General features: G+C 41.0%; 1 protein-coding gene across 3 annotated transcripts in view; it reads left to right on the top strand.

The window, feature by feature from the left end:
- The window catches only part of COL4A4 (collagen type IV alpha 4 chain), a 121,912-nt gene that overhangs the window by 84,061 nt on the left and 23,247 nt on the right, over window positions 1-14,604 (top strand). For all 3 annotated transcript variants that reach the window (XM_032857371.1, XM_032857372.1, XM_032857369.1), the window contains exons 33-37: window positions 646-827; window positions 1,728-1,791; window positions 5,811-5,885; window positions 10,300-10,407; window positions 11,012-11,119. In XM_032857371.1, the coding sequence (XP_032713262.1) occupies window positions 646-827; window positions 1,728-1,791; window positions 5,811-5,885; window positions 10,300-10,407; window positions 11,012-11,119 (537 nt within the window). The remainder of the gene's footprint in view (window positions 1-645; window positions 828-1,727; window positions 1,792-5,810; window positions 5,886-10,299; window positions 10,408-11,011; window positions 11,120-14,604) is intronic.

The raw sequence follows: 14,604 nt of genomic DNA, 5'->3' as shown, positions 1-14,604 counted from the left end.
GTTCCAGCTTTCCAGTACCCCCTTTTGTGGTGACTGGTATTAAAACAAGTAACACAGTGATGACTGCCCAGGTCATTTTGACCCACACCTTCAGTGTGCCCATGAACTGCTGGGCTCTTGTGAAAATGCAGATTCTGGATCAGCAGGGCTGGGGCAGGCCCCAACTCTGCCTTTCTAACAAGCACCATGAGGCCCGTGTTCCTGCTCCCCAGAAACAGCATATGGCAAGGACTTTACCACCACATTTGTATTCTCTGCCTTCCCGTCAAGTTCAGGTTTAGTCTGCAGGAGGCGGGGCTCTTGTCTTGGCTCTCTCCTTAACTAGTTGTTGGGGGCAGATGTTTTTTAACTGCGCTGGGTCAGCTCTTCTTCATTTGCAAGACGAGTGTGTGACCAAGCAGGTGACCTTGCAGGCTCATTCCTCCCTTGAAGTCGCTTCATGCCTCCCTGAGTCAATTCATGGGTGCTTCTTTCCCAGTGAGGTCAGTGAAGCCCAAAACCATCACAATGGGGCTTAGGGCAGGAACTAGGTCTCCCTAAAACCTTGGGCTTCTTCCCCTAAATATAGGACCCAAACCCTCAGCCTAACTACCGTCCCACCCAGGATTTCCTAGAAGAGGTTTGTCCCACTTGCAACCCCTCCAGGTGATAAAGGCGATCCTGGGATGCAGGGGAGGAGAGGAGAGCCCGGAAGACACGGACCACCTGGATTTCACAGAGGGGAGCCTGGTAGAACCGGGCAGCCAGGGCTTCCAGGCCCCCCAGGCTCCCCAGGATCACCTGGTCCAAGAGGGATTATTGGTTTTCCGGGATTTCCAGGTGACCAGGTAAGTGGCTGTGGTTGGGGAGGAAAGAAATAATACAAACCTTTTGCTCCTGGGTGCCCATAAGGAGTCCTAATTTGCCAGTGTACATCATTGCCCTTTGACTGGCTTTTAGAATATAAGTGAAGAATGAAGGCTTCTAGAAAGCCATGATGTGACTATAATTTCTGAACAGTGCTCATGCCTGTTTTCCCGTGGCAGATGACGGAGTCCTTCACTCCACCTACTACCCCCTCCACCAGCCTAGTTTAAACAGCTCTATAGGAACTTCCCCCATGACTGCTGGTTTATCCGAGTAGAGATCTCTGAAAAATAACCCAAATTCTGGTATCGAAAACTTCCTATCTGATTGCAGATATCTCAGATTTCGCTGTAAATACATTTGGTCTTCGTAAGCATGAGTAAAACACCCCCCCTGAGAAGCCAAGAGATACAATATGTGTCATGGCCTACATCACAGCTTATAGAAGATGGATATAATTTGCTACCCATCTTTTGGAATCAAATAGATTTTTCAAGTTTTGGGTAAAAAAAAGAAATTCTTCCAACAAGATTTTATTTGGTATTAATTTGCTCATTCAAACCTTAATATTCAAATTATGTGATATATTTACTCTTTTGTAATCAAATTAGAGAATTGTATGCTGTCGACACCTCTAATTCTGGAGTTTTAGCCACTTTTAAAGCTGGACACATGTATTAGTACATGTGTATATATATATATATATATATATATATATATATATATACACACATATATAGTACATGCAATCTGCTTCTGATTTCCTTTACCACTGCAAATATATGGAAACTGGTTATGGAATATTATAACTGGGTCATGTTATCAACATATCATTTGTATTTGAAACCAAATTAAACTCTTTTGTTTTGTTAAACTGTCAGGGTGAGCCGGGTTCTCCAGGGTCCCCAGGACGTTCCGGAATTGATGGAATGAGAGGACCTAAAGGTATGCTTTGGAAACATAGTAGCCATCTGCCAAGTTCATAGTCCTGAGTGTTTGTAACATTGTGAGCACACACATTTGGCATGAAAAGTAGAATATATCCAACAAACTGCAACATGCAAGGGCTTCTTTTAATTTTTCTAAGTTTTTGTTTAAATTCCAGTTAGTTAACATGGAGTTTAATATTAGCTTCAAGAGTACTGTATAGGGATTTAACATTTCCAGACATCACCATGATGACATGACAACTGCCCTCCTTCATCCCCATCACCTGTTTCACCCATCCCTCCACGCACCTTCCTTGGGGTAACCAGCAGTTTGTTCTCTATAGGTAAGTGTCTGCTTTCATATATATATTACACACACATATATATATGTGTGTGTAATATATATATATTTAAAGCAGGGTCTGTGTGTGTGTTTGTGTGTGTGTGTGTGTGTGTGTGTATAACATCTTCTGTATCCATTCATCAAATGATCTTGGATTATTTCCATCATTTGGTTATTGTAGATAATGCTTCTGTAAACATTGGGGTGCTCGTATCCCTTGTATTCTTTGGGCAAAGACCTAGTCGTGTGATTGCTGGATCACAGAGTAGTTTAGTTTTAACTTTATGAGGAATCTCCATTCTGTTCTCCAGAGTGACTTCACCACTTTGCATTCCCACCAACAGGGCAAGAGGGCTCCGCTTTCTCCACATCCTTGCCAACACCTGTTGTTTCTTGTGTTGCTGATTTTAGTCATTCTGACAGGTGTGAGGTGATAGCTCACTGTAGTTTTGATTTGCATTTCCCTGACGATAAGTAATGTTGAGCATCTTTACATGTGTCCGTTGGCCGTCTGGGTGTCTTCTTTGAAAAAATGTCTGTTCATGTCTTCTGGCCATTTTTAAATTGGATTACTTATTTTGAAAGGCATTAAGTTTTGTAAGTTCTTGATATATTTTGGATACTAATGAAGGGGTTCATTTTAGACTCTGCTAAATACTCAAACACTCAAGACCCAAGTCATCCACATTTGTCATTCAGAGCAAGGGTACCAGCTAGAAAACAGCATGCTTGCAGAGCACACAGGCCTTTCTCCTCATTGGGGTAGGGGAGTGTCCCTCAGCAGTCTTTGTAGTGACTGCAGCTCCCACCAGATCCACATTGGTGGGCAGTGTCTACCTTGGCTTGGAAGCCTTCTGCCCTAGGAGCCTATATCTCTTCTAAGGATTTTATGGATTTGGCTTTTAGGGTCCCGTGACAAGTTACAGGACACGGAGAAGGCCAGAGCCATGACTTCCCATCAGGTGTTAATATGTCACTTAAGAATTTCTGGGCCACATGTAACGTACAGTTGGGTTATTTTTTAACATAAGCCAAGGGTCAGCAAGTTGTGCATGAAAGCAGCAAGACAATATGAAAACAAGAGGTATGGCTGTGTTTCATTAAAAATTTACTTGCAAAAAGCTATAGGTTAGATTTGGCTTCATAGGTCTTGGTTTACCTTGTGCCAAAAACAATGTTGCCTCATAACACAGCTGATATTCTACCTTAATCAGATTTTTGGGAAACAGAAACACAAAGTTACCTGTGGGTAAAAATATTCTTAAAGAAAGAGAGGTTTCATTAACTCTTTATTCAGACAAACAAGCAAACAAAAATCAGGACATCTTAAATTGTGATATTTACATAAAATCTTCAATATTGTTACTGTTGTATACCATTGGGTTAGTATTTTTCTTTAAATCTACTTAAATATGATTCACTGTTTTAACCTTAGCTTTAACCTCACTGTGAATTTACAGGTTTGATGAGCAGTTATATTTTACTTTAATACAGATGAAAATGAATAACTTTAAAATATAAAAGAGTAAGAGAACCTGGTTGGCTCAGTCAGAAGAGCGTGTGACTCTTGATCTCACGGTTATAAGTTTAAGTCCCACATTGGGTGTAGAGATTACTTAAAAATAGAATCTTTAAAGAAATATCATGAAATGTTAAAGAGTAATTAATGAACCACCTAAAAATCTACTCCCTTACCACCCATGAAACATGTTTTGCATTTTGAGAGACACTCCATAAGTAATATGATAGTTGCTATAAGAAAAAAAGAACTGTGCACACTTATTTATTCAGAAGTAACAATCTAGATTTCTTCCTCGGAAATAGTTACAAGTAGGGAAGTTCTCATATTTGAGTAGACACTGTATAGCATCATGGTTTAAAACTCAGTCCTCGGGGCGCCTGGGTGGCTCAGTGGGTTAAAGCCTCTGCCTTCGGGTCATGATTCCAGGGATCTGGGATCAAGTCCTGCATCGGGCTCCCTGCTCAGTGAGAAGCCTGCTTCTCCCTCTCCCACCCCCCTTGCTTGTCTTCCCTCTCTCACTGTCTCTCTCTTTGTCAGATAAGTAAATAAAACCTTAAAAAAAATAAAACTCAGTCCTCTTCTACTTCCCTATGCATTTATTATAGTCCCTTTGCCTCTCTCAGAGGATAAACCTACCTCTTCTTAGGCTCTTCATACTTGTATTCGGCCATGTTTGCAAGGAACTGAAATGCACTCGTGGTCCATGGGGTAAAAGCTGCCTCCTGAAGCCCACCATACGGCTAATGAAACCCACCCCAACAATCCCTGGTTTCTCTCTTGAGACGATTCCGTTTTTCTTTATGGCCTGGCTTTTACTTGCCTACCAGCTGGCTTCATCACTCTCTATTCAGTATCCTTTCTGGATCTTTCTGGATATATTTGGATTGCAAGCATGTTCTGCATCAGAGCGTCATGATAACGACCTCATGATGGTCTTTTTGATTGCTGCTTCAATAATCAACAACCTCACATTCTTGCTCTTTTATTCCAACTTCTCAAGGAAAGACTTGCTGACCTGAGAAGGACAAGATTTCTACCCTTCAAAGAATCAGTCACAATTATGAGTAGAGTCAGCTGGAAGAGAAACTTCCACAAATGTGGGTGGGACTCCTTTGACAAGGGTATGGGTAGGAAGGTATTATAAGTCACACTTAATTGACTCTTATTCTCTCTTATAACCCCACCTGTTTTTTTGCCCATTCCTACCACACAATTTTAAGACCTCCATTTGTAACTGACTCCTAGCCATAAGTCCTGTTTCCAGAAGAATGCAGCAGCCGTGTGGAACAGCTCTGTGGTACTGTGGGAGCCGTTGCCTACAGTAGCCTTGGGATATGTGCTCTCTTGTGAAGTCATCAATAAAGTATGCCTTTGTAATTTTGTTTTTACAAGGACACTGAGTTGAGCTTCCCTTCACAGAGCTTGAAATGCGATTATAGTAGCTAAAACGGGGCAGTTTCTGCTTTTTGTTTCTAAAATACCATCTAAGAATATCATCGGTCAGTGCTAAATAATTTCTTACATAGATACCTAAATTTGAAACTATTTTGGGGAATTTAAGAATTCAAACTTATTGTCAATCGGTGAAAGACAACTATCATATGATTTCCCTGATATGAGGAAGTAGAGATGCAACATGGGGGGTTTGTGGGCTAGGAAAAGAATAAATGAAACAAGATGGGATTGGGAGGGAGACAAACCATAAGAGACTCTTAATCTCACAAAACAAACTGAGGGTTGTTGGAGGGTAGGGGGGGTGGGGGTGGGGTTATGGACATTGGGGAGGGTACGTGCTATGGTGAGTGCTGGGAAGTATATAAACCTGGCGATTCACAGACCTGTACCCCTGTGGCTAATAATACATTATATGTTTATAAAAAATTTGAAAAAAAATATAAAAAAAAAGAATTCAAACTTATTAAGATCTATAGTTTCTTATGATTGTTATGAACAAAAAAATGTGTGTGTGCATGTGTGTGTGTATGTGTGTGCTTAAATCACATCTTGCATCTATGTTTCCATTGTTTTTATATAAAAATTTTTTTTTCAAAAACTCTTCTGGAATATTTGAAGATAAACTCTAAAGACAAATATGACAGTTATTAAGTCACGTGTATGAACTAAAATTAAATTCTCTTCAATAATGTTATGTGCATTTTATCACTTACAGGAGACAAAGGTGACCCTGCAAGTCAGTTCGGCTTCCCTGGTCCAAAGGGTGAACCAGGTGGCCCTGGATGTCCAGGTAGAGCTATAGCTACGTGTTTTTCTTATTGAAACAAAAGAGAATAGGGGCAACTTGGTGGCTCAATCATTTGAGTGTCTGGGTCTTGGTCTTGGCTCAGGTCTCAATCTCAGGGCCATGTTGGGCTCTACGCTGGGTATGGTGCTCTCTGCTCAGCAGGGAGCCTGCTTCCTCCTCTCTCTCTGCCTGCCTCTTTGCCTACTTGTGATCTCTGTCTGTCAAATAAATAAATAAAAATATCTTTAAAAAATCAACAAATTTGGTTTGAGAATGGAGCAATTACTTTATACTCTTAGTGGGCAATAATTATATCAATATTTTCTTCCCCCTTTACACACTAAGATACATGTCAGAAGGATTATAAACACCGCCCCCACATCCTTGGCCTGGAAGGACATCAGGATTATAAACCAGGGATTCTCAGTCTTTTTCCACAACGGCTCCCATGACCTATGATGTTGACATAACAATCCACTCTCCTTGACATGCCCAGATTTTGACATGGTCAAAAATGATTATTGCAAACAAATAAAGCTGGACTGTTTCACAATCACTAGAATTATAAATGATACATTAGCAGTAACCACTCACACTGACCATCACTTCAGGTTGTTACTCTAGCCCTTTCTTTCCTACTCAGAAAATCATATGTGAATGTCAGTGAGGAGTGCCATTATTGAGGTATCACACAGTATCTCAGTTGTTAAATATCTAATTTACTAAAACCCAAACCAAAAGAAAAAAAAAGTAAAACTTCATCACCAACAATGAATATAAACTGTTCAAAATGGTACTTTGTGTATCAGTGATAGCTGACACGTAACCCCTCAGAATGGATAGCCATGTACCTGTGATCTCTTACCTTCCCCTCAAAACAGTGGCTGGCTACAGTGCATGACCCACCATTGATTAAATATACATGCCTTTTAACTTAGTAATTTTACTTGTAAGAATTTATCTTAAGTCAGTTACCAGACGAATGGATAAAGATACATGCACAGGGATATTCATTGCATGAAAAGAACAAATGCCATCCACAAATGATAGGTTAAAGAAGTACGCACAATCTTATTCAGTTGGTAGTTGATAGGTTTAGATCTGTCCCTTGTAAGTTAAAATATCTCACATTAATAGGTTTGTGCATTTTATTTATTTATTTGTGAGAGGTAGAGAGAGAGGGTGAGTGGGAGGAAGGGGAGAGGGAGAGAGAGAGAGAGAGAATCTCAAGCAGAATGTCCACTGGGCACAGAGCCGGACTCGGGGCTGGATCCCAGGACCCTGAGATCATGACCTGAGCTGAAATCAAAAGTCAGCTGCCCAACTGACTGAGCCACCCACAAGCCCCTTGTTTCGTGCATTATCTTAAAATTCTCTTTGGCAGAAGTCATGTTTCATTATATACAACAGAAAAAGTATCAGAGCAGAAGTATCATCAGGAATTTAAGGAGCACCTGGGTGGCTCAGTGGTTAAGCCTCTGCCTTCAGCTCAGGTCATGATCCCAGGGTCCTGGGATGGAGCCCCGCATTGGGGTCCCTGCTCGGTGGGGAGCATTCTTCCCCCTCTCTCACTCCTCCTGCTTGTGTTCTCTTTCTCACTTTATCTCTCTCTGTCAAGTAAGTAAATAAAATCTTTAAAAATATATATATTTTTTGTTTTTATACCATAAGATTGCTAAAATAGAAGTTTAACAGAAAAACAAGCTTGCTACAATGGCAAAAACTTTTCCATTCTTCTTCTATGTTGGTCTTTTACCCCTGACATGGTCAAATGGGCTTAAATAATGTAGTGTTTTAATCAAAATAATACAGCTTAAGTGTACATTTGGAGGGGGAAGGAGTTTTGAGGTTAACATTATGGAGGTTCATATTAAGTATCAGAGTAGGAAAGAAGCCTTGAGAAGGGAAACCAGGGTTCAAAGTCAGTCTTCCTTATTACTGCCCATGTGGTCCTGGGCAAGTTGCTTGTCACCTTTGAGCTCAGTTTCCTCACTTGTAAACTGGCCCCATGCATAATTATAGGATTGTTCTGAGGATCAAATAAGAATCCTTAAAAGCAGGTGGTAAATGGAAAGTTCCACTTTTACTGGTATTTTTATGTAAACCATTAAGATAGTAAGATTTTATAAGCTGAAACTAGTCCAAAATGGAAGCCTTTAATATTACCTAGTATTTTAAGTGAAAAATTATAAATCTGAGTTATTTTATACTTGGGCTAAATTTTTCAAGGAAATTTATGTTAGCATAATTTCCCTCGTGTCCTGCAGTTATCACCATTGAAACTGTTCCTTTTCTCATATGCTGTAGCTTTAGTTTAAAATTTCTAAATTAGGGGCGCCTGGGTGGCTCAGTGGGTAAAGCCTCTGCCTTTGGCTCAGGTCATGATCCCAGGGTCCTGGGATCAAGCCCCAAGTCGGGCTCTCTGCTCAGCAGGGAGCCTGCTTCCTCCTCTCTCTCTGCCTGCCTCTCTGCCTACCTGTGATCTCTGTCTGTCAAATAAATAAATAAAATCTTTAAAAAAATAAAATAAAATTTCTAAATTATGTCATATGTTATTCACCAGCACAGAGTCTACCTAAATATGCAAATTCCATTGACTGGGAAAAGCTGCATTGATTGAATTTGAACGAGCCCAAGAGAAAGCATAGAACTGCTACCTATCTCAGGGGATTTTAAATGAGTGTCCTGGGTTTAGTTTTCTACCTGTCTCCCCACCCACCCCCCCGTCCTGAACCCCTTTTAATTCAATGAGAAAATACAGCACAGATGAATTCAGAAGTTTGGTTCTTAACACAAGTATGACAGGGGAGGCAAGCCTCAGTATTTCCATTTGGAGATTAGAGTAACACTGCCTTACCTTAACTGCAGTAATGTTTACAGGATAAATAACATAACACACAGTGAGGTTCATAGATCTTAAATTCCATCAGGGATCAGGTATAGACTAACAGAGGCTTGTTTCGTGTGTGTTCTAATAAATAATGACTATGCCTACTGCTAACCCCCCACCTTGAGTCTGTAAATCCAGAACCATGTATTCTATTTGTAGACTCAGCTGGCTAATTTCATCACAGACTATTGGGTTATCCTGTAAGTCTGAATTGTATTAAAGCAATACATTGTAAATAAACCTGGGGAAATAGTCATCTTCTTTAGTAACCAAAGAAATGTAACTAAAGGGAGCCTCAGGTAGTATTTTCTTCTTACAGAATTAGCAGAACAAACCGACAAACTCACAAGTCCCGAGTGAGCACAGGACATGCACTTAGAGTTGTTGTAACTATGTACATGACAGTGATGGGAATTAGGGCACCATTTACCCAGACCACCTGACGGCCTCTGTCAAGAACAGAATGGTCTATTCTCAAAGACTAAACAGCAGCTGAAGTGTTCTCTTCAGCAGGTCTCCGTCCTGAGAAAGAGACTGTAGTGGATTTTTTTTTTCTTTAACTTAAGGCATGTAACCACCAGATGCAGTGTGTTTCTGGAATGAGAGCCGGTGTGGACAAACCAGTGTGAAGGACATTAAGGGCACAAGTGGGAGAACCCAAGTATGGAATGAGTACTAGAGGATATTAATGATTGGTATTAATTTTCTTGGCTGTGATGATGTTATTTGGGCCATGAAGGAAAATGGTTTTTTCAGGCATACCTCTTGAAGTATTTAGCAGTGGAATTCCGTGATGCCTGTGATTTACTTTAAAATACTTCAGCAGTTTGAAACAGAAAACTGAACCAAAAAGTACTATGTTACCTAGAAATTCTACTCCTAGGAATTTTTCCCAAGGAAATAATTTGAGAAAAATAGATTAAAAATGTATAAAGATCATTATGCATAACAGCAAACAGAAATAACTTGAATGGCTAATAGTAAGAGAAAATTAGGTTAATTAATTTATTAAGATTAACTCAATAAGCTATCAGCTCGTCTTTTTGAAACAACAATTAGAGGGGCATCTGGGTGGCTCAGTCGGTTAAGCATCTGACTCTTGATCTCAGCTCAGGTCTTGATTTCAGGGTTGTGAGTTCAAGCCCTGTGTTGGGCTCCACGCTGGACATGGAGCCTACTTTAATAATAATAGTAACAATAAGAAGAAGAAGGAGGAGGAGGAGGAGAAAATAAGAGCAAATTTGGAAAATTACTTATAATACAATGCTAATTTAAAAAAGTCAGAATATAAAACTGGGGGACTTATTTGCACATTGTTATACACGTGAGAAATTGTATGAAGGTGGTAGGATTAAAGATGTTTTGTTTTCAATTTTTCCGTAGTGTTATCTTTTCAACAGAAAAATTGTAAATGTAAGCAAGTACTACTAGAAAAGAATGTCAAGTCCTGAAATTAGAGGTTTTATAGATGCACGGCCTCAAAGACCAATCCACAATTACTCAGATGCTTGATTCTTCTTTCTTTAGGACATCCCGGAGTACCCGGCGATCAGGGCTTGCCCGGTGTTCAAGGCCCCACAGGACCACCCGGAAGGCCAGGATTACCTGGTGCCTTTGGACCACCCGGGTGTCCAGGTATTTTGAAAGGAGCCTGGAAACTTCCAGAGTACTCATCTATCTTCTAGTGTATCAGAAAGAGCCAACCTTCCCTTAGACTCTGCCACTTCCCAGGCCTGTGACTCTGGAGAAGTCACTCACACTTACCTGTTCCTCACCCATAGGGTGGAGTTAGTCCAGTCCCATGGGGCTGGTCTGGGAGTAAACCAAGACAACACCTGTCAAGAACCTAGCAATGTGCCAGGCACAAAGTGAGGGTCTGACAGATAGAAGCGCCTTCCCGTCCCTCCTTAATCCCCCTGCCATCCAGATGCTGGTTTTCTTCACTCCTTTAGATTTAAGGCACATATCACATGGACAGCACAACCTCTTATGGCTCCTCCTCTTACCAATGCGGAATACAGTGAAAGTTTAAAATTATAAAAGGCAACAATGATCACTCCAATGTGATTTGCTCCCTCTGAGGTTAAGTGTAGTTTTCTCTCTAGAGTTAGAGGTCTAGGGGGAAAAAGTGATAAGACAATGTTCGAGGGAGCCACCTGTTAAGAGCACAGATGACCTTCCCTGTGAAGGTAACTCATGTCTCATCTGGGTGTCTGCAGAACCTCCCTCTCGTCCTCAGGTAATCAAGGGGTGCCTGGGCTGCAGGGACCTCCAGGAGAAACGGGGGATCCTGGGCCAAGAGGCATGGTGGGAGATCCAGGGGCACCGGGGCTCCCAGGAATAAAAGGTGAGTGGAAAGGAAGCCTGACCCTTGAGGACAAATTGACAGCGCCTTTCCTGTGCCAAGTGACACTGCTCTTGGTCGTGGCTCTTTCCTATTTCCCACAGATGTCCTTAATTAGCTCCTTCTTCTCACTCAGAGCTTCAGGCAGGGCATCTCGGCTCTCTGCCAGCCTTTGACCAAAATGATGGTGCTGCCATCTTTGAGAACATTTCTCCCAGCATTTTCTGTAATGCTCAGGCCTCTTCACTTATTCTCTCCTTAAGATAGTTAGGCTTCAGTTATGTTCTAGATTGTGTGTTAGACACTGGGTGTACAATTCTGAAGAGAATTGACATTGTTACTGCCTTCTTGGATCTCACAATGTAGTCTGGGAATTGTATTAGAAACATACCTGTAACTACATTTACCATTACATTTAAAAACATAAATGTAACTACATTTACCAATTGTGGTATGTGCAGGAAAGAGAATATAAATGCTATGGAGAAAGAGTTACCAATATTATTTATCTTTGTTAGGTAAACATTTTTTCCTGGTTGAATTTTTGGTCTTTATGAGTCATAGAAAACTCATTATAAGTTTCATTACAATAATACCATATACCCTATTGTACATCCTGTATTTGGTTATTAACGAAAATCCATGCCCCTCCATTCCTCTATGATACTTACTCCTCTTCAGTCCATTTTAGAAAAAAATGTTGTTCCTGGGTACTTTGTGCACACCTGTAGTGTAGCATGTATGTCCTATACATTTGTATGTTTAAAAATCTTTCTCACCAAGTAAAATATGATTTTTATATCCTTGGCACCCAGTGGATACCCAGTAAGTCTACTGGATGATTATGGTAAGTATTTTAAAATTTGTGAATAAATTAAAAATAGAGGGCTGGCCAAGTAGAAGAATGGACAACTGAGCTAGTAGCTATGAAGTTGAAGGTCTTCACTTGAATAGCAGATGAAGAGTCAAGCCTTACTTGGTAGATTTCTATAACTAAGATCCTCTCTTCCCACCTTCCTCCCCTTACCTTCTGCTAGTTGACTCATCCATGTACCAAATTTTGGTTAAATAGAAATCACTTCTACTCAGAAGAGTTGGAAACCCCTCCTTTGGGCTTGTTTCATTGTTTTGAAAATCCAAATTAAAATTTCCCACTCTTTCATCTCTTCCCTCACCAAAGAACTTTCAAATAATATTTGTTTCCCAATACGCAGTAGTGTGGTATATAGGACCTGGTGCAATTCTGCAGGGAGGGAGGCCCTTTATTCTGGAGCACTGGTACCTTATGTATTTCCATGCGGCCAAATATTATTTGGCTTCTGGTTCCCATAACTAAACAAGACATCTTTGTACTGTTCTCCCTTTTCATTGCATTTAATGTGAAGTCCAGTGATTGGTGATAAATTAGGATCTCAAGCAATGGCATAATTTGTTTTATTATGTTGTGTTAGTCACCCTACTGTACTTCATTAATTTTTGATGTAGTATTCCACAATTCATTGTTTGCGTGGAACACCCAGTGCTCATTGCAATACGCGCCCTCCTCAATACCGGGTATAATTTTGTTTATGTTAAAAGCTTATCTAGTAATTGTGGCTGTTTGCTGTCCCTGGAAATCCCTGAAGCCCTGGTGAGGTATTCTCCAACACTTTTTTGAACGTCTGGAAGATGAAATTGGTAAAAACCCAAAAGGAAACATTTCCATCATGAACCACTCCTACTGCATTTCCCCGTCATCTTACCCTCCTGGTTTAGTAAAAATAGCAAGGATCTTCAAACATCCCAGTGCCATAACAATAGACACTCAGTTTGACTAAAATGACTAGGCTCAGGTTACTATTGCTGATTTGTCCTGCTCTTGAATTAGTTCGCAATTATCACATCATTTCACTATGGTATGTTATTAAAAAACCAATAGCCAGTGATGTTGATTGAGTAACAGAATCGCTCGAAAAATGATCTCCAACCACATCAGAGTTCTGTGCTATAAAGTAAAGGGTTTGTCAAGAGACGGTGGGGAAATGATTCTGTCAGCCCAAATATTCACCCCAGCACACAGACAGACGCTGCAGTGGTGCCTCCTGGCCATGCAGCGACACTGTTTCTCTGCAAACAGCCCAACAAATGACCTGTCTTTAAAAACCAAACCAAACCGAACCGTGAATACATTCCTAAAAGTGAATACGTCCACAGTATAAATCCATTGTTGCAGTTTATCATGCTGTTACAAAAATGAACTGCACTCCAGCAGAAACACTTTGATCTGAGAAACTAAATATTTGAAGTATGTTCTAAATAAGTCAAGGGGACTGATTATCTTGTTTGAACAAACCAGCTGTTGAACTCCAAAGTTGTTTGCTCTGCTGCAACGGGCCATATGGATTCTGAGTCCTGCTTGCGTTCAGTCAGATTTAAACCCTAACTTAAACATATGCTAAAAATGGCTTGATTTGTAGATTTAAATGTTCAAGCACATATGCCCTCTAAAGGGAAGACACTCAGTTCCTCGTTGGGCGTTCATGAGATTGGAATAATGAAAATCTAAAGACAACTGCCTGCTCCATGGCAACAACCGTAAAGATGTGGATTGGGTTGTTTTGGCTGGTGGCAAAATGTTTCCTCAGAAAAAAGGCACCTCGAAATATCTTTTATCTGGAAAGAAATGCTATCATGTTAGAGCTGTGGAAATCATGGGAATGTTCTCCCCCTTTCTCTATGGGGGGGGCGCGGGGTGTCCTTTCTGGCCCTGCTCCCATAGCACTTACCACTCCTGAAGTAATTGCCCATTTGTTCTGTCATGTCAGGGACTGCTTCTCTCGTGCTCTCCATTGTCTTGTCAGCCAGCTGTCACCGAGTATATTTGGGGATGGGAGCTCCGGGGTTAGGAGACCATGTCTTTATGCTCTTGTGCCTATCCTCAGTAGGCAGTCATGTAGTTTCTGAACTAAAAACATATATATCTTATTTCAGATTCTGTTGTGATACATTTGCAACTGTGTTCAACCATTACCTGTAGTTACATGGATCCCTTTCCCATCGCCTTTCACGTTCCGGTGACGAGCTGTCCGAGTTTGCCTGGGACGGAGCGTGCCTCAGAACGCCAGAGCTGGGCAAGTCCCCCTCGCACAGGGACGAGGTGGTCATCCCATTAAATGTAAAAACCTGTACAAAGGCCACTGGGGATAGAGTGGCATTTTCAGGCTTTAGAACAAAAGAAAACCTCAGTGAGGACCTAGTCTCTGAGTGGGCTTGCTAACCAGGATGGAGGCTGTGATTCCCATTAGGGCTGGAGCAGGAGATTGGATTCTCTGACCGGGCTGGGTGGAAGGGAGAGCACCCCGGCCCATGAGCATAGGGAGGTGCAGCCTTACGTGAAGGGTGTTAAGCAGGAGGACGGCCAGAGAGGTGAATAAAACATCCTCATTACCAAAGAATGTGCTTTGTTAGCTTAATTGCCTCTCATCTGCTCTGTATATATTTTATGCATG

The sequence above is a fragment of the Lontra canadensis genome, unplaced genomic scaffold (genome assembly GCF_010015895.1).
Source record: "Lontra canadensis isolate GAN:19392208 unplaced genomic scaffold, GSC_riverotter_1.0 scaffold13, whole genome shotgun sequence".
Taxonomy (NCBI): Eukaryota; Metazoa; Chordata; class Mammalia; order Carnivora; family Mustelidae; genus Lontra; species Lontra canadensis.
This window is presented reverse-complemented; position numbering and strand designations above follow the sequence as displayed.